Source organism: Epinephelus fuscoguttatus, linkage group LG4 (genome assembly GCF_011397635.1).
Source record: "Epinephelus fuscoguttatus linkage group LG4, E.fuscoguttatus.final_Chr_v1".
NCBI classification, from domain to species: Eukaryota; Metazoa; Chordata; class Actinopteri; order Perciformes; family Serranidae; genus Epinephelus; species Epinephelus fuscoguttatus.
Genome location: NC_064755.1, coordinates 6,768,696 through 6,789,393, shown reverse-complemented (window position 1 = coordinate 6,789,393; position 20,698 = coordinate 6,768,696). Strand labels below are relative to the sequence as shown.

Genomic DNA, 20,698 nt, shown 5'->3' with positions numbered 1-20,698 from the left:
ATGCTTCACCCCCAAAATGATCATTTGTATACCAATGACTCACCTCATGTTATGCTGAAATCGTGAGAAAACTGTTTTTCTTGTATACCTTCACGGTCAACAAAGACCCCAGAAACGGAGAAGTGAGTGTGGTACAACTATATCAAAACATCCGTTTTTTGCAATTACTGAGAGCAGCCCTAATTATTATTGCATAGATTTAAATGTTGCAGATTTGTCTGCTCAACATTCATTCTGTGAACTCCAGCACAGTATAACAAAAGTAGGTTTCAAGATTAGTAATGCTGTTTATGCCTCAATCCTAACCCACCTGTGTTATATAATTTAAAAATATGGATGTTCGACTATTCATTCCTTTTCTCAGCAGGAGACAGTGATGTTCAGGTAATACAGTAAATAAGCCAAATTCCTACCCTGCCTATGTTATGTAACTTAAAAGTAGACAGAATTTTAGGCAATATATTATCTCCAATAGATAGAAAAATAATGCCATAAATGGGAAAGCCCCCAAGGTTTGGGCTGAGCGCAAATTTTTCCAATGTCTGGCTCCACCCCTGATCATAATATCCCACAGTAATGGAAAAAATATTCTCTTGGATATTGTGATAAGGTCCAACCATCGCAGTATCATTGCCAACACTACTTGTAGGTGTAATAGGTTGTTATGTGAACTACCTGTCTACATCTGTGTCAGTCATGTTTTTCAGTCAGCCGTCACATGGGCATCTCACAGAACAGACGCTTTTTTTTTTTTTTATAAATCAATATGTGTAAAAACCTTGTTCTTTACGCCTGCTTTTTGTATGACCCTACGTGTATTTTATGCTTCTGCTTAAATCTCTTCTGACTAACTGTACGTACATGACTACATTAATTTTGTGTTGGATGGTAAGGTTTGCCAAATTGCTTGTCAGTGTGCAGCAGTACTTTGGCTGTATGGACGCAGTGTAGATACTGACATACGACTGCAGCTGCTACCCACATGCTGCTTGCTCCAACCAGTGTGTACAAAGTGGAATGCTCCATACCTTAGTTTTGTCCATTTCCTTTTTAGCTTAATCTGTGCCACCAAACTGACCAACACAGGCATACAGTATGCTGAACCTGAAATGTCAGGGAACAGACGAAATGAAAAAATGCAGAAGACAAGACGCAGCGTTAAAATCACAAAGAAGAAAGACAGAAACGTATAGAGGGTTGTAGAAGTTGTAGAAGAAGGCAAGATTGTTGGGTGACTTTGCCCTGCAGGTGTGACAGGGGAAGTTCAGCTTATCAGATTGATGGAGACTGTCTCGCTATAGGGGGGGAGGGAAGGTGGGAGACAGAGGGAGAGGGAGGAGGGGGGTTTGGCAGAAAAGTGTCTGTCGACTCCTCCTGATACCTGCCTCCATGTCTGAGATGATATGGGAGATAATATTGATAATATTAAACGCAATAACTGTGTCTCCAGCTCCCCTCCCTCGCTTCAGCCCCTGCAGGATAAAATCAATGTGCCATTCAATGTGATTTATAGCTGAAAATAATGGCACTGTTTAGGCAGGGGGGGAGGTGTATGTGGTGTGTGTGTGTGTGTGTGTGTGTGTGTGTGTGTGTGTGTGTGTGTGTGTGCGCATGTGTGTGTGTGTGTAGGTCTGCTTGCTTTAGTGTGTATACAGTATGTCGCTGTGTATGAGTGTTTGCATGAAGATGAGGTTGAAAGGTGGACGTGACGTGAAGATGGATGGTGTGTGTGTGTGTGTGTGTGTGTATACATCTGCTACTCTTTGTGTGTGTGTGTGTATGTGTGTGTGTGTGTGTGTGTGTGTTTGTTGATTTATTTGACGATGCAGATGCAATCTCTTAACTGTTACATTAATAACGGCGGAGTGTGAGGGCATCACGTGGTCGTGGGGCGTTTATGGCTGGTATCGATTGGGCGCTATCGCTGTTTATCGGAGCGGGAATGCAAGGGTAAACACGGCCTTTGTGCAGACAGCTGAGGTGTTATCGGGGTGGAAGCTGAAGACGGGGTGGGATTTGGGGAAGGGGAGAGAGAGCATGAAACAGGACGAGAGAGGACAGAGCTGGGAAGGAGGAAGTGAAGAGAAGGGCAAAAGTTAGGAAGAGGAGGAGGGGAGGGACCTTTTGGACAAAGCACAGAAGAAATGTTACCCAAACCAGAAATTTTCTGCAGCCATGGGTACTCATGTTGGTTGATATTAATTTTTTACATAAACGCAAACATTTTTGAAAAGGATCCCTTAAAAAAAATTTGTCAGAGAATTCTGACAAAGATAAGTACCTAGCTGGACATTTTACAGTAGAAAAACAGCTAGCGCTGTAAAGGAGACAATTCTTTCTTCCTCAAAGATATCTTCTGAGTTTCTGTGCTTGTGAGTCAGCATATACACCAATACTATCCAATCCATGGTTTTTGATCAGGTGGACCACCCACAAGTGGGTTAAGGTTGCCTTTATGTACTTTTACCAACTTAATGTGAAATATAACATCATTATACTGCAGAATTTTACCAAAATCTAACTTATGTAAAACAAGAATGGTAACGTAAATATACATGCCATTTGGTGAGTGGTGTTATTAGCATCACTGCCAGTAGGTGTAATAGGTGGGTTCAGTGGGACGTGCAGGGTTGCTGCAGCATTCATATAATATAGTAAATGAGTCAAGTTAACCCCCCAAGTTATAGCGTGCTAACTAGACTATCAACAGATCAGAAATTTGCAAAAAAAAAAATTTCCGGCGCTACATATCAGACAAAACCCAGAGACTGTATTGTACTGAGTTGCTGTGAACTGTAAATTTACCACTTGCTATACGGAAGCAGAAGATGATGTTATCTTTCAAAATGACTGGGCAAAGGCCTCTCTTCCTCTGGGCAGTTGCCTCTGTCTCACTGGACTCACCCAGGGTCTGTGTCCGCAGCTGCCTGTACTGTTTGCAGACATGGTTACTGAGCAGCCGGGTTGACTTGCATTTGACTCTGTTTTTACGCAGAGCTTGCGCTATAGGGCCATGACAAAGTCCCTTCTCAACGCCACCTTTGCATTTTTACACAGAACCAAACAAAGGTGGCATCATGCTGCCCCAATGTGTGATTTTAGGCAGCGTGCTGGCATAGCAGAATCAAAAGAGGTGAAGGGCATGACATGTAACACAACAGCGTTGGCCTGAGGTGTGACATATAACATACAAGTCGGCAGCGCTTGTAAAGAATAACGATGGCAATAATAATCATTTACCATCCCTGTTATATGGCAGTTGACCTCATCTTCTGCTTGGAGGGAAAGGAGCTCTCGGACCTCATTGTTTTCTCTATTTGCAGACATTTTCGGCCACTGTTCTTCCTTTTGAGTTTGCTGCTAACTGCTGCTAGCTGCTTTTTAAATCTCCATGCAGTTTGTTGTTTGTTGCACACATGACATGTTGTCAAATGGTCACACCCATGCTGTCTATGGTCCCATCCTGCTGACTGTCCCTTTTACAAAAAAGTTGATTCAGCGCTGTTACTACCTCCACTGCAAGCTAAAAGGTGAGACAACTCTGTCCCCCCATTCTTCGATTATACCTTTTATGAGGAATGGCCAGATGGGATAACAGTGTGACATACCCGCCCTGAGTGGCTGTGGAATGGCAATGTAAAAGGGGCTACTGACTGACAACAAATAAAACGGCTGCTGGACTTGAAGCATCTCAGTTGACTGATGGGTCTCCAACTGATGAGTTGAATCTTTGACTTTTAGGGGGCAGCCTATGTTTGGGAAGGTTACTTTTAATCATGAAATTCATTACACAACACTCTCTGCATGGCCTAATTGCAACCTGTTATAGAATTAAATGTGTGAAAGTTTCAAACACTTTCCAATTTTTAAAAATAGTTCCCTCGTGTATCAACTGATATGTCAACCCTTAAGATCTGGGTCACTTTATTTTGCCGTAACTACAGTGAAAATTATTAGTGACATGCAGTAGTGAAATGCATTCTGTTTTTGACTCACCCTAACCTTTGGCCTGATGATGATGCAAGACCAGAGAACAAGAAGAGACAGATCTTCAGCTCAGATTGCATGAGGTGCAGTGATGTAACTATTAATCTAATCTAACTAATCATGAGTCCCGCTAATAGGGAGGGAACCAGCAGCGTGATGAACCGGCTGATACCAGCTGCACAGGCAAAGTTCAGGGTTCTCAGATGTGCATGCAGGATAAACACATCCAGACATTCAGATTCACACACAGTGACACACACACACAGGTCCAGCCACGTGCAGAAGCACACACAGATCTCTTTGATCAGCGAGCAGGAGGCTCTGTAATCAGCTTGATCAATGGCAGGGATATCAATGCTGATTAGAGGAACACAGGCAGCCTCAGTCTCCGCTGAAGGTGACAGGCCGAGGGGAGGAAGGGGGAGGAGATGGAAAGATAGAGCAGAACAGAAAGACTGAGAAGACGAGACCTACCTACAGCAAAGAGAGAGAAGGATGTTGGGCAGTGATGAAGAGAGAGTGATAAACTGGTGGAAGACAGATAGAAGGAGACAAACAAGAGACAAAACTAAAGGTAGGGAGTGAAGATGTTGGTTTTGATGAGTCTTTGATTCTCCAGAGTTGCAATGAGAATCAAAGGGTCCATCTCTGCGTGGTGAGGTGTTGTGTTACACAGCTCAGGGAGTCATTCCACCGCCACCTTTGATCAACAGACAGGAACAGCCACTGCCCAGACGCACACACATACACAGACGCATATACACACACGTTTTGATGTACACACAGGTTTCAGAGAGTTTTTGGAGGCTGATATTAAAGTTTGGGATAGAAGCTGCCAGGAGTTAGTAGTATGTTTGAATGTATTTAAATGTGTCTGTTTGTGTTGTGCATCCAGAGCCCAGGACGCAGGACTCTCGAGGAGGCCCTGATGATGAAGATGAAGATGGGGAGGAGCAAGGTCCGGCACACAGCGGTGGGGAGGAGGAAAAAGAAGGGGAGGAAGAGGAGGAGGCGTTACACTGGAGGGGTCCAGGTCAGTGCACTCACAGGGGCTCCTTACAGCAAGTAAATATGTTATTCGGTATTTGGAACCAACCAAAACAATTGTACTGATGCGAAACAAGAGAACTGAATTTATTCTAATATAAGCATTTACTCGAAGGTTGTGGAAAAGTTTAGGTCTTTGTATCTGTACAGGAAGCACTGATCAGGTGGTGTTCTCATTCTGTGTTAAAGGGATAGTTCGGATCTTTTGAAGTTTTTTCACCACTTCACCTTGCCATTAGGCAGCCCTTTCTGACAGGGAAGCTGTCAACAGCTTCAGTTCTCGACTATGCTCTTGTCAAAGCCACTAGACTGCCATCAGTCAGTGTTGTGACATTAAAAGCAGCATTTTAAAGCTATGTATTTTTAAAATATCTGCACACAGCATGGCCTTATTAAGATATGGTCATGGTTAAAGGATAAGTTAAATATTTTCCAACCTGTACCCTATTTCTCCATATTTGTGTGAAATGACCAATAAGATAAACGATATTCTAAGAAACTGGTCCAGAATTGAGTGAGACTGCAGTGGTGAAACAGGCTGTAATGTAATCCCTGTGGGGCAATTGAGCATTGTCAATTTACGTCCACCAGAAGTGCTTGTTTTTGCCACTGACAGGCTCAGATTGTTATTTAAAGTGTCTGACAACAGTACAGGAGGGATCCCTAGAGAGGTCAACCATTCTGTCACAGAGTAAGATTGTTATTGTTTAACCAGAAACAGCCCAAAATGTGTCGTATTCAAACAAACCAGACTCCATGTAAATAAACTGTAATTTAAGCTTGTATAGAGCCAGCATATTTTCACATTTAACTGGGTGAATTAGGGGTATATTTCAAGCAAACCAGAATTGGTGATTGTTAAAACAGGTGAAAGATGAACGAAGACAGCTTTCATGAGTTTTATTTTATTTTTGTCGCCTTTGAATGAAGTGTGTGTTTTATTCTGATAAAGTTGCTGTTTATTTAAATGAAGTCTGGTTTGTTTGACAATCGCAATTTCTGAGCTGTTTCTGGTTAACAAAAAGGATCTTACTCTTTAACAAAGGGTCTGTCTCTGAAAAAGGATCCAGTTTGAAAAGAACCAAATTACCCTATAAGAAACACAACACTTGACAGAACATTGTTGAGGTTAATAGAAACAAAAAAACATTCATTGTTAAAACTTGACAGTCACAAACTCGAGTCTCTGTCATGAAAGTTGGACTTTCCACCAGCCCCATTTCCACAGCCTAACTTTCAACATAACTCAGTAAAGAGCACCAAGTGTTACCATTAGATGTAAATGGTCTACTGCAGAATAGTAAAAAATGACTGTATTAACTGGGATACTCCAGCCAACAGATTATCATTTCAACTCTTAATATGCTCTTAAGTGGATCTAACCACCCCTACATGTATGTCTGTGTGTCCATGTGTGTGTCTTGGAGATGCTCCTCTGTGTCGCCTCTTCCGAGTGTCTTTCAGGGTCCGTCTTGTTGTCCTACTGTCCCCCCGTAGGAGATGTGAATGTGACAGGCCAGGGGAAAATTTATTCAAGTCGTAACAAAAAACACACACACACACACACGGCTAAGAGGAGATAACAAGTAAATCGCCATAATTTTATTATTTATTTCCTCTCTTATCGAGGTTTGTTTGGTTATTTATTTCTCTCTGTCTGTTGTCTTCAATGAGTTAAACAATGCAAGAAGATTACCGCACTATCTCGCATTATTTCCTTTTCAAGCTGCGCACGTTTTATGTACGTCTGTGCATGTGTGTGTACGTAGCGTTGAGTGTGTGGATGTTTATGTGTGTGTGTGCACGTGTATTTTAATTCCTATGGTGGGGAAGAGAGGATGTGTTCATTATCGTCCTGTCCCAGCCTTGTCCCTTTAACAGTAATTGGAGCGATATTAATTGCTGCGCAGTGGCTGGTTGATGGTAGCACCATGATGCTGCACTGATAGGGCCCTTCGTTTTTTGTTTTTTTTCTCCTTCCTCTCCTCCTCACAAACTAACTGCTGGGTGAGCGAGGCAGAGGGATGGAGGGGAAGGGAGGGAGGGAGGAGGGGGGGGAGAGAGAGTAAGGGAGAGAGATAGCCCCTCTATCAGCTCCGGAGCAGGCGCTGTCTTTATCAGGAGCACGATTGGCAAAAAGGAAACTTTGACCGGTCTGAATTTTTCTCTTATCGTCAAGCCCCCCCTCCTCCACCTCCCCTTCCTCCCTCCCCCTCCCTCCATCCATCCACCTTCTCCTCCTCTGGTCTCTCCATCACCACTAACAACCCCACTAACAGCCCTCCCTCCTCTCCACTCTCCATCCCCCCTAACAGCATATACATCTCTTCCTCTTTTTCTCTCTTTTTATTGTTTCTTCTTTCTTCTTCTTCTTCGTCCTGCGTGTCACAGTGGGACCAGAGTCACTGGCTAATGTGCTCTTGTTCATACAAAATGTTCACCATGTATCAGACATTTCCCATAAACAGATGGGAGGAGTGGTGTGTATTAGCCGGTATGGAAATAAACAGGGTTTTATCTCCTCTGGGAGTGTTGGCATTCCACTCGTTTCTCTCTGTTGTTGCCTTTTAGACACTCCTGCTCCTGGGACCACAAGTTTCGAGCTTTTAATCTTATGGGGTTTGGGTTTGGTTGCCACTGGTCCAGTCATGTCACTACAAACATGATGCACAACACCTTGCTTGTGTTACGTGCTATAGTTTGTTTCATATTTTTGTCTTTGCATAGCAATGTTGGATTTGTTTTTGGTCTCTTCTTTTTCTTTTTGTCTAGCGTTGTTTGTTTCGTGAACATTTGAAAGTTTTTTTAATAACAAAAAAGGGCTGGGCGATTAATCAAATTTTATTTTCAATTACATTTTTGGCTTCCAACAATTATGAAAACAAAACTATTGAGATAAAAATGATTATTGTGCTGCACTCAGTTTACAATGATGCTCTGGTTTTGTCTTGTGATATATATCAAGCACACCCCTTTCCTTCACAGCAGTGAGCTTTCGCCCCTCCCTTATACTCACTCGCAGCCAGGCTGTGGCATGTTAAGTTCATCTCGGGGACAAGATGATGGAAAGAGGCCTTTTATCAGTGTGTAATTGTTGTAAATAATCATGATCTAAATACTCACCAAAATAATCGTGATATTTGTATTTGCCATAATCGAGCAGCCTTATGACAGAATCAAATCTACATGCTTACCTCACTGAAACGTTGTTTTGTGTGTCTGTTACAGCAAAGAGAAAAACTTTTACTTTTACTTCACTCTTACACTGATATCTATCACTGGCTTTTAACATTCACATGCAGTGCGTAACAGCAGCGTTGAAACAACCAATTATTGAAACGAATAAAAGTATTGATCAGCAGCAAATTTGATAATCAATTTCCTAGTACTAATGTGAGGATTTGCTTCATGTTTGACGGCACTGAAAATCTCTGAAGTGAGAACTGTCACTTGGACAAAGTGGGCAATTTCAAGTCACTCCATCCTGTATGAATTTTCACTGGAAATTTTTCACAATTTTCTAAAGTAGAAAAATCACGAGTGTCATCGCTAATAGAATAAGAAAAAGGAATGATTTTTGGTGTGTGATAATTGGAGAAATTAGGAAGCAAGTAATATTTTCATCACCTACAGACCGTTTTTTCATTAACTGATTAATTGTTTAGTCTAACAAATTGGAAAATATTGCAGAATGAAGAGGCACACAAGTGGGCGCACATTCAGGCAGAAATACTGCAAGACATATAAATATGTCACTATATGGCACAAAGGAGACATGGACACTGTCAGGTTCCAAATAAAAATGTTGTATTTTTCTCTTTTTTAAAGCAATTTTCAAGTGCAAGGAAGAGGAAGATCTTACAGATCAAACTTGCCTTAAGATAGAGAAAAATGTCTTTAAAAAAATGAATATAAATGTGGCAAAATGCTGATTACAAATTCTGAGAGCTCAATGTGATTATTCAAATACTTATTTTATCTGACCAGTAGTCCAAAGCTCAAACATATTTAATTTACTTTCATGTGTGACATTGAAAAAACATCAAATCCATTCCTCACATTTGAGAATGCAATATGAAACAGTTCTTAGGCAACTCAAGGAAAAAAATCAGTATTTGTATATTATTATATATTATTGTATTCATGAAATGATGAAGAACATGTTGTTTTTCTTTCCTGTTACCACAAGCTGTACAATGCAGCGGTCAGCAAATGGTCACAGTGTGTCCCTTCCTTTCCTCTTGTTGTAACAGAAGTGACTGAGTGTCGCTCTGACACTGACTGTATATGCCACCAAGCCTCTCTAAACTCACTCATTTAAAGAAGACACTCTCAAGCTTGTGTTTCAGTCATACAGTGCATTCATTTTCACATTTCAATTTCGCTTGTGACCCTCTTTTTCACTTGCAATGTATTCTCTTTTACTCATCTTTCTCAGCGTACTTCTACATCTCTTCTACATCTGTTTCTCCTTCCTGTCTCTTCACCTGTAGCAAGTCATGATGCCTCTTGTACTACTCTCTGTATACATATGTTTCTAGCTGTTCTGTATCTTAGTAGAGAAATGTTTTATTTTATATATGCGCAAATCTTTTATCTGTAAATTCTATGCAGTATATAGAAAGTGTAAATTAATTGAATAATAATCTGCTAATTATATTTCAAAAGTAAAGAAATGTGATTTTACACTGAAATACAATAATTCCTAGATATGAAAATTTTAATTTCCCTCTCCGTGCACAGTTTGTGTTCTAACCTTATGATAATAATCTCTTAATTTATTCAAATAATTTATTCAAATAATTCTTTGTGACAGTCATTATTGTTCAGACGGACTGATATTAACATAAAACAGAGAAAAACAACAACAGAACATTTTAATTCATCCTCTCCCTTCCTGCTTAAAGATAATACAATTCATTACTGGACACAACATTTTTCAATCGACGTGTTTAGCAGTGCCTGCTCAGTGTTTAATGAGTTGTTTATATGTCAATCTCAATAAATTCCTTAGTCATAGATGATAGTCGAGGCATTTCTTTTTGTGTTTTTCTGTTTTTTTCGACCGTTTTCTGCCGACAGCGGCTATCAAAACATTGGCTTTGTGGCTTCCATTGATATGGGGAAAAAAATATTAAAATTAAAGAGATGATAAACTTGGAATGGATTAGAGGCTTCAGCAATTTTCACTTTCTTTTCTCCAATGTGTAGTTCGTCTTAAAACAATCAAGATGACGTTGGGGTGTGTGTGTGTGTGTGTGTGTGTGTGTGTGTCCTCAGTCAGTTTGACGAGGGTGTGGTGCTGGCACGGTGTGAGAAGTCTAGGTAGGAGCTGGTCCCTATCAGGGATGGCATGATATGCTAAAGCCACCATTTTAATCTACAGTGTGTCCATACTGCATGATATGCAAAATAAATTATGAAGAGAAGAAAAAAAAACTATCTTTTGAATGACCTTGCAGGCTGGAGGGTTCGATATTTTCCCCCTCACTGCTTAAAATTCTTGATATGCAAATGGATGTCACAGTAATCCCTTGTCATTCGCTGGCTGGCTGGCAGTCCCCACACATTCTCTCCTTCCAGTACTGTGTAGAAATCCATTGTCACTGGCCATCAGTATACAGCCAAAGTGTTCCATCCGCCAATATATGAATATGAATCAGCTAATATACGTACAAGAGCTTTCTTTATGGAGGAAAACCTTCAAATCTACAAGAAAGATTTGGTGGTGTTCAGATCTGCTGACTGTAATCATAGAGGAGAGTGTGTGATGGCATTATCATGTAGGAAACATCAGGACAGGACAGTACATGTGCCCAAGGGTGCTCATGTTCCTGTAAAAAAAAAACATATTCATTGACTGGTTTCCTCCCCCGTGTTACACAAACTGTCATAGATCACTGTAGTGGATTTATGACAGTTATACACTCAGTATAAAAGTGAACGCGATTTGACAGTCTTGTGCTCACAAATAGTTAATGAACTGATTAATTAGTCACTGGACAGACAATGAATCTGCAACGACAGCTTCTGTAGGTCTTCTTTCAGACCAGTGAAAAGAAAAATACACATTATGCACAACATTTTTTGTAGTTCAGATTTCTGTTCTGGAAATTTATGCAAAAAGCACATATTTGGATATATAAACAATCATATCAGCAATTGACAATTTGGTGAAATCTATTAGTTTAAAATTTTTACTATCCACCTTTAGTGTCTTATTTTTGCTCTAAAAATGTATAGAATTTCATGATATATACACAAAACATGTTTAAAGTCTGTCTCTCAAAATTAGTTTTTTCTTAAAATCTTCACTTCAATAACAGTAAAATACACCAGACTTTTCAGTTGTCTTCCTGTCTATATTCTGAAGGCTTTTACAGAGGAATCTGTTTATGTATCATTCATAGCCTGATTTATATCACATTTTATTCCTCAAAACGTGGCAAAAAATTATTCTTTTGTGGCTGTTGACAGTATTTTCTGATTTATAAAGTGATAATAAGAGATATCAAAAAACTCCCTCTGTAAAAACTTTTGACCCTGATATGACAACAAAATGAAAAAATAATTCAAACTTGGCTTTATTCACTGTGCAGTTCACTGTGAGACAGTGCACCTTTTACATATTTAAACACACAATTCCAAAAAAAAAAAAGTATACAAAAAATAATAGTCTTACTGTAAATAATCAACTGAGGAAGTCTCATGGTGATATCTTAGTTAGTGTAACCATATTCATTTTTTTTTTTAAAGAAAAAAATTCCTTGAGTGAGAATTTGCTGCTTTATCTGTGTCATATGTGATAGCAAATGTTTAATTTTTAGATTTCAGGTGGATAAAAAAGCTATTTGAAGAGCTGGACTTGGTAAACATGATCCTTAGGAAATCATAACAGAGACTTTCAATTTTTTATGATATTATATCGACAAGACAAGTTGTCAGTTTATCAAGAAAACAAGTGGCAGATTAAAAGACAGCTGAAATTTACTGGCAGCCCTACTCTTAACAACAGGTTATGAATCTTATGAATCTGTGCACTTTCCTTTAAATACTAAAAAATATTTTCTTAAACTTAAGCTTTTCATTTCTCTTAAGTGTCGTATCCCTGTGGTCTTGTTATCTGTAATCTTTTGCCTTAAGATTTTTCAAGCCAATAATTACTTCTGTTATCAATTAATCTTCTGATTATTTTCTTGATGAATTATTTGGTCTATGAAATGTCAGAAAATAGTGAAAATAACCATCTTGGTTTCCTAAAGCCCCAGCTGGCATCTTCAAATTCCCGTTTTTTTGTCACACAGACAAGAAAAGCAGCAAATCCCTTCAGTTTAGAACCTGGAACAAGGGATTTTTTTCATTAAATTTTGTTGCAATAAGTTTTGATTTTATAACTGAAAAGCATATTCATGTGTTGGATATTTTATAATCTTCCACCATTATTTCTTTAGCCTCTTAAATTTTCAGAGTATCCATGCATACCAGCAGCAGTAATAACACTCTGGTAGCAGTGGAGCACCCTGGTGAATTCCACCCCTTCAAAGAATTTTCCAGGTCCTTCTTCTTTCCATGCTTCTAGTGTGTGACATGGATGGCAAAGAAGGTCCTCTTTGGGCTGTCCAATCACAACATGTGACACCTTGTCTACTGCAGGATCCTGGGAAGCCAGCCGAGCGAGGCAAGTGTTTTCCTGCTTGCCCAGCACTCCTCGCTCCTTATCCTCCCAAACAGAGTTATTTAAATTAGCTCAAATAAAGCATCGTAATGGCAGGCGTAATAATGGTTATTATTATTTACTAGGCACTGTGTGTGTGTGTGTGTGTGTGTGTAGTGGGTGGGTGGGTGGGTGTCGGGTTATCATACAGTAGTTAATTATAATGGAGCATGAAGGCACACTATGTGCACACACTATCACCGCTGAGAGTCTAATTTATTTGGGTTGAGGAATGAGAGATGTTGGCGGTGTCACATTAGCATACTGTGCACGGCAACTTTCCCCCATTGAAATCATCGCGAGCGGCACAAGGTGCACCCTCATCACTTTGTCCACATGTGATGAGACCTTTGTTTCTCACTTTGATCCATCTAGTCATGGATGGCTGAATGTAGCAACTGAAGGATAAGATGTTTGTGTAAAAGCTTCCAGTTTTTCTGTACTGTTTGCTCATCTCCTTGTGGAGCTATTCATACAAATCCAGGACCTTCAGTATCTGTAAAATGTTACCATCCCAGGAATACAGCACTACAGACTTTTTCTTTTAATTACTGCTTGGCGACCAGTTTATCCAGAAAGTTTTAAAGGTTTTAATCAATATTTAAGGTGGATTTTTCTTCACTCATATGCAGTGTTAAAGCATAAAAATCTGTTTGTTGCATTTCTCTGGTAAACCAGGAGAAGAGACGGTTAAATGAAGCGTTTAGATGAAATGTCATCTGGTCAAGATTAAACGGACTGAACTTGGGATAGAGGAATAAAGAGTTGAAAGGCCTTAAGGAGGAGAGAAAGAGAATAGTATTATGCAGGTGGAGAGAGAATAAAGGGATGGGTGTGAAGAAGGTGGCAGAGGGAGGAAGCCTAAGAGAAGTGGTTTGGAATAAAGAAGTACAATATTGAGTTTAGAGTGCGAGATAACTAATGAAGGGTAAAAGAGGGGTGAAGGTTTAAGGATCAATGAGAAAGAGAGAGATGAGGGGTGAGAGATTTTAAGAGGTGCAGTTCAGATAGTGAAATTAGAGGTGAGGGAATGGGAAGTGGGTGAGGTTAAGAGATGATGAGGACGAGGGAGATAAAATATAAAGAAATGACTGTCGGGCCATCCCGTGTGGGCTGAAGGACTCAGAGCACGACAGGTTAGAGTTTGGTGAAAAACATTTTCTTTATGCTTCCCTTAAACGGTCATTTCATTGTATAAAAAGTTGGGTTTCTTGGGCTTACATACCGTAATTGGCAGCAACCTATACATTTCTGACAGTTTGAGAATGATGGCTAAAACAATGGAATTAAAGTGCCAAATTACGTTAAATATAGCCAGTTTTTAGTCATAGTTAGGGGGCATGTGAGAGCGCAGTTGGCATGGGGGAGAACATTCCTTTCCCCCAGCCTATAAAAGTGGTCACTATTACAAGCCCCTTTTACACAGAGATCATGCTATAAGGCCATAGGGAGTCCGTTCTGTATGCTGCCTCTGCATTTTTATAATTTTTTTTTTTTTTTGTGGCTTTTGCCTTTATTAGATAGGACAGACTTCAGCGTGAAAGGGGGAGAGAGAGGAGATGACAAGCAGCAAAGGGCCGCAGGCTGGAATCGAACCCACAGCCGCTGCATGCCTTTGCTGTTTTATGAAACGATGGCATCATGTCACTCCAGTGTGTGATTTAAGACAGCATGCTGGCATCATAGAAGCAAAGAGGCATGACTGGCATGACATATAACACGTCAGCGTCAGTATCTAGTGTGACATGTAGCAGATGTGTCGGCACGGTTTACTAAACAATAACAATGGCAATAATATGGCAACAACAATTATTTACGGTTCCTGTTATATGGCAGCTGATCTCGTCCTCTGCTCAGTGGTTAAGGAGTTCATGAACCTCATTGTTTTCCCAATGAGGGACATTTTTGGTTGCTATTTTTCCTCTATTCCTGCTATTTTGTGAGATAGCTGCTAACTGTCCTCAAAATGTCATAGCTACCTGTGCCACCCACAATCACATCTTGCCGGCTGCCTTTTTACATAGAAGTCCTTTTGGTGCTTTTGCTACCTCTGATGCTGCCTTAAAGGCAAGGCACTTATAATATCAGGACCATACAGACATTAATGCTATGATGTATTGGACTAGATGTTTTAGTGAATTCCATGCATGATTTGAGACAGCATAGCAACACTTACGTTACTCAATGCTATCAGCCTATGTTTTGATGATGTGCTGTACCATTATCATGCAGGGATTGGCATTCTCAGGGTTCTTTTTAACCAGTAGATAAGCAAACTAACAATGTTTGGACAAAGCAGTAGATCCTTTTTGTTTAACCAGAAAAAGGCCTATAAATTGCCATCGCCAAACCCACCAGTCTAAATATAAATAAACAGTAATTTAAGTGTGTATAAAGCTCCATATTTTCACATCTAACTGGGTGAATTTAGGCCAGAGTGGCTGATTGTTGAAGACAAACCAAGATAGTTTCTGTGAGGGTTTTTTTTTTGTTTGTTTCTGTCGACTTTGGTTGAAGTGTGTTTCACGATGATAAAATTACTGTTTTTTTAAATGGAATCTGGTAGGTTTGAAGGCAGCAGTTGCGGGGCTATTTCCGGTTGAAAGAAAAGGATCTTACTTTTTAATAAAGGTCTGTCTCTGTAGGGATTGTTTCAAAAATCTTTTCTGATACTCATGATAACAATCTGAGCCTATCAGTGACAAAAACAAGCACTTCTAGTGGATGTACATCAATGGTTTGAACTTTATCTGAATGTTTACATTGCAGTCTGGCCTAACGTCAAAGTTGAAAAGTACCCTTTAACTCAGGATTTTTGAGTTTTGTTGGACTTGCAGAAAGCCACACAGCAACTCCTCAGCATGGCAGCAAATGTTTTGTTTTCCACCTTGGTTTAAACAGATGTGACATTTTGTGGGTGTTCCCATAAATGCTGCTGTATCTTTAAACTGGTAGTGTGCTTGAAAAAGAATAAGTGATACAGGTGTAAATAGGCTTTGACACTGGAGGAGGATGAGTTTGAAGGTAAGTGGAAAGGGTCAGATATGTGTTGTGGGAGGGTAAGGTTAACAACATGAGAATTGTGTTTTGAAATTAAATCGGGTGACACTTATTATACAGTAGCTAATTACGACTGCTTAATATTGGCCATATCCAATCCCTCATTTTGAGCTATACAATTGTAATATATTGTTACACATCACCTGTGAGCTCTTTTAGAGCACGGCTGACCCACATCCACCCACCCCTCACACACTTAGACCTGCTGTACTCTCACACTCTTCTCTGTAACCTTCCTCCATATCTCCAGCCAGCAGACTGCCATGTCTTTCAGGAGGAGGGTGTCCCTGCAAGCACCCTGTCAATTCCACCTGTCAATCAAACTGCTTTGGGATGATGATTGGTTGTCATGTGTCCAGAGGGCTTGTCTTGTCAGTGAGGCTGAGATACCTCAAAGTGCAGTCTGCAGTATGAAATGAACTCAGTGGAAGCTTGTTTTTGTCCCATGGACACAGAAGAAAACTTTTGTATGTGGGAAGTCATGTTGTGGATCTGTACCTATCCAAGACAAAGAATGACTACCTTTATTAACATGTGATTACAGCGATCACAATTCCCCCAGTATATTACACTTGCCGTCAGATAGGTCTAAAGTAGAGTTGATACTCACAATGAAAAGAGAAGCCCAAAAGAAAACTGTGTGTGGATGAAGGTCACTCCAGCTATTTTTAGTCTAGTTTACACCTGGAAAGTTGAATAAATGTTGTTAAGTGTAGGAGTAACTAGTTACACATAATGGTGTTACATTATTAAATCTCAAAGTTAATGCAATTATAATCTGTTAACAGTTACTGAGAAAAAAAAGTAATTATATTAGAATGACTAATTCAACTGTAGGTTATAACAAAATGTTACGGATTGAAATACATTACTTAAGAATAATAATAATTATTTTGCTGTATTTGGGATGAATTTCCAAGGTAGTGATCAGGTGCCCGACCGTTAGCAGCAAGCATCCAAGAGGAAGCAGAAAATCCCATACACAGCGCCCAAAGCATGTAAATATAGCAAGGCAAATGCAGAGCAGATAAAGCTTGTTCTAAAAAAAAGAGTGAATCTGGGAGTTGCTGGGTTTCACTTTCACTTTCCCTGGCAATACTGTTCACAAACCAAAGTCAACAATTTTGGCATAGTATATCTTGAAGGAGTGGAATATTATTCATTCATTTACTCATTCATGATTTGTAACCACTTACCCTGGTGCAGGGTTGCGAGGGGGGCTGGAGCCTCTCCCAGCTGACAATGGCCAAGAGGCGGGTACACTCTGGACAGGTTGCCAGACAATCACAGGGCTGACACATAGAGACAGACAACCATTCTCGCTCACATTCACACCTACAGCCATTTTAGAGTCACCAGTTAGCCTAACCTGAATGTCTGTAGACTGTGGGAGGAATCAAACAAACCTGTAGAAAACCCACACTGACATGGGTAGAACATGCAAACTCCTCACAGAAGAAGTGGAATATTAGAGCATGTAAATTCATCTATTAGTTATTAGGAGTACTTAATAATACTGTAGAAATCTGGTTATATTTTATAGCCCATTCATACCATAAGAGCAACTTTTGGCACAGGAGTCATTTATGTTGGGATGAGAATAAGAGCTACCTTAAAACATGTGTGCAGCGAAAAGTTGTTACTTAAATACTTGGAAGTTGAAGCTCATGAGGAGCACTAGAAACTAGCATCGCCCTCTGCCTCCATCACCCACTCTTGATCAACACCCCATTCTGACTGACACAAACACTCTGTCACACACACTCTCCCCTCCTCTACCATCTCCTGTCTCCAGCCTGTCTGTGATGTGTCACTCCCCTCCTCCATCCCTGATGATTGATAGGCACGAGGCCCTAATCTAAAGGAACATTTCTCCGTGCTGTCCGGCTCCTATCAGCCCAGCAGCTCCCAGCATGTGAGCCCGTGGCAGGCCAGGTGCTGGTGGCGGGACTGGACATTGGCACGCTGATTACCAGCCTATCAGATTCCTGGCTTCTCCTGCAGCCACCACACCACACCCTGCATACCTTCCTTTCACACAAAGATACACTCAAGCATGTCCGTATTTAACTTCTCAGGGTTCTCCATTACGTACATCCACTCCCCAACCCTTTACTGTTATAATGAAATGTACTGCTGCAAAAAAAATTGTGTAAAAGTGCAACTTCTGGTGTTGGGTCTTGATGCAGTTGAAACTTGGAGTAAAATTCTAAACTGCAATGAGCAGCATTCAGCCCAGTTGCCAGAAGAAAAATGTTGGCATTATACTTTTCTGCAAACCAAGAATATGTTACATTTGTATGTTTAATGCATATATCTAAAGTGACAGTTTAGATATGAGCTTACTTTGGTGGAGGGGATGGTGGATGGCATATCACCTAGGCGAGATGTTTGCCAAGCTGTAGACCACTGTTTGAGACCAACAAACAATGAAACTGATTGTGACTTAGCGAGTCATTGCTGTGTTTACTGCAACTTTTTAGGGACGGTAAAGGCATTTTGCGCCAAAATGTGATCTTTTCATTACCATAACCAAGTGGATTTTGTGCCTAAGCCTGGTGATAAATTCAAGACCTGACCCCAAAATGTATCCACTGTAGCAGGGAGGAGGCTTTTCTAAATGTCCTGTCATTAATGAGGACAGAACATCAGCAAGACATAATAAACACACTTGCGTCCTGCTTTCTGCTCATTTTTAACATTGTCATATCTCTTTCTTATCATGTTCTGTCTCTTTCTGACTGTGTCCTCTACAGTATCTCACACTCACCAGTTTCCTTCCTTTATTTGACAACAATCTCTTGTTTTCCCAACTCATAGGGGGTGAATGTGTCTACAACAGCACTAGTATTTTGCCAAATGTGCCAATGTCATTTTGGCTATAAAGTGAACTGTTAAGCATGTTTTTGTTAAGCTCTGTTTTCAGGCTTTAGAAAATCTAACCCATGAAAGTGGACTTTGCCAATAGCAGGTCATTTCAGAGAAAGGGCATTTCTACTGGCTGTTCTACAAATTCAGATGTGTGTGCACATCCCTTTTGTGAAAGCCTGACTCAACGACAGAGAACCCTGCCACCAAAGTGGCTATTCCAGCATTAGCAACAACTGCCTCCATTGCAAAGCAACCCAAAAATGGAGGATGCACATATCCAAAAGAGAGTCTAAAAGCGAGTGTGACAATAAATAAAACAAAACATGCATCACTTACGTCAAAGCGCTTAAATAAATCAATGTATGGGAAACACTGGGTTACTGTATGAAGTATTTGCCAATGCCTGTGGGAGGAGGGTGTATTTTCAACTTGTGCCGTTTTTTTTGTTTTTCCAGATTTCTGCCTACTGCAGGGTTAAATGGACTGTAAGTCAACAGAGAAAATAAATTCTTGTGTTACAGCAGGTGTATAGTATATCGATCAGTTGTAATGTTTTAGACATGCTAATAGATGTAGTGTTTTGAAAATTATTGAGAACAGCATGGCATCCTTTGGTGTACTTTATAGAATTCAGCAGCAGGGAAAATAATCCCAGATATGTGTCGTTGGATGAAATAGAAATGAAAGAAGCTGAATCATAAAATCAGCTTTCTCGTCAAAGCTTTCTTCTTTTTCCCTTCAGCTGTTAGCATTAAACAGATGTATTGCAGGGAGATGCTTTAGTGAATAGTTTTTGTGTACTCTTTCTAGATATGGACACTGACTACAGAGTTGGAAAAAAATAATCTTTGTGTTTTACAGCTCTTCTCATGTTCTTTCTGTTTGTTCGCTTCACTCACTGCTCTCTTCTTGCTCTTGTCTGTTTAATTGATGAACCTCTAAATGACCCTGAGTGTGTCGAGCAAGCCTATCACTCTTTAACTTTTCCATGTCTCCTTTCCCGGCCCGCGCTGCCGATACCGGCCTGATTGAAATGTCCTTTTTCGCGGGAGCCAGAAGGAGTTGTTAAAGCAGACATGAATTAATGATTGAATTAATTATCGGAGTCACATACCGTACAATTAATTTTGTGGCTTTGCCTCAGTCTTTTTTCCTCTCCCAGTCTGTGCGTAGAGAATGTCAAGAAACATTTTCTAATTAATTTATGTGTGATTATCAGGGATAGTTTCTGGAAGGTCTCCACTTTCAATTTGTGACAGGCTACAGCAGAGGAGAGAGGGAAGGCTGGGAGAGATGGAGGTGGGAGTGTGAGTAAAGGGAGCAGCTGTGCTCGTGAAGTACGTGCCCTCTCACACACATATACACTCACTGAGGTGCGCACACTCATCTACTTGGATTTTCTTTTTCTCTCAGACATGTAATTTCACATTAGAATTACTCCCAAGTATTCCCTCTTTCTCCTCGAGTCATGACTCTCCAGTCAGCTATATTTTGCTTTGAAGCTAAATGTTGGAATTGTTGAGGTATTGGACTGTTTTCTTCAAAATACAAAGACAGAGAATACAGACTTATATTTCTATACTGTAGTTTGAAATTTGTGGAATTCATAGCACTTATTTGAGCGACAGAGTTGGGAATGTCTGGGATCAGACCCATGGTACAAAAAGATCAAATGCAGGTATTGTTTGACAGGAGATATTTTGATACGACTTGGTACCTGGTTGTTTCTATCAATACTTTAAAGATATTGAGTACTAATACCCAGAAAATGTGAAATTTGTCCTGACGTTAGCCCTAAAAAAGGAAGTTTGAGGTAAGATCACAGTGTGCTACTGCTCTAGAGACCAATAACAAGCCAGGTCTAAGACCTCACAATCACCACCCATATCTGATATGTAACTCACCTGTTTACGTTTTATTAAGGCTTAAAGTTATGCATAGTTAAGGATGTGGCCCTTTGAACAAAAGGCTGTCTGCTGAGTGTTGCCAGCGTCTAAGAGATACATCATATATGTACTG

General features: G+C 40.1%; 1 protein-coding gene across 1 annotated transcript in view; it reads left to right on the top strand.

Moving 5' to 3' along the window:
- Positions 1 to 20,698, top strand: part of zfpm1 (zinc finger protein, FOG family member 1) — a 129,768-nt gene that overhangs the window by 70,066 nt on the left and 39,004 nt on the right. Inside the window, exon 3 of the mRNA XM_049574039.1 lies at positions 4,883 to 5,020. Coding sequence (XP_049429996.1) covers positions 4,883 to 5,020 — 138 coding nt within the window. The remainder of the gene's footprint in view (positions 1 to 4,882; positions 5,021 to 20,698) is intronic.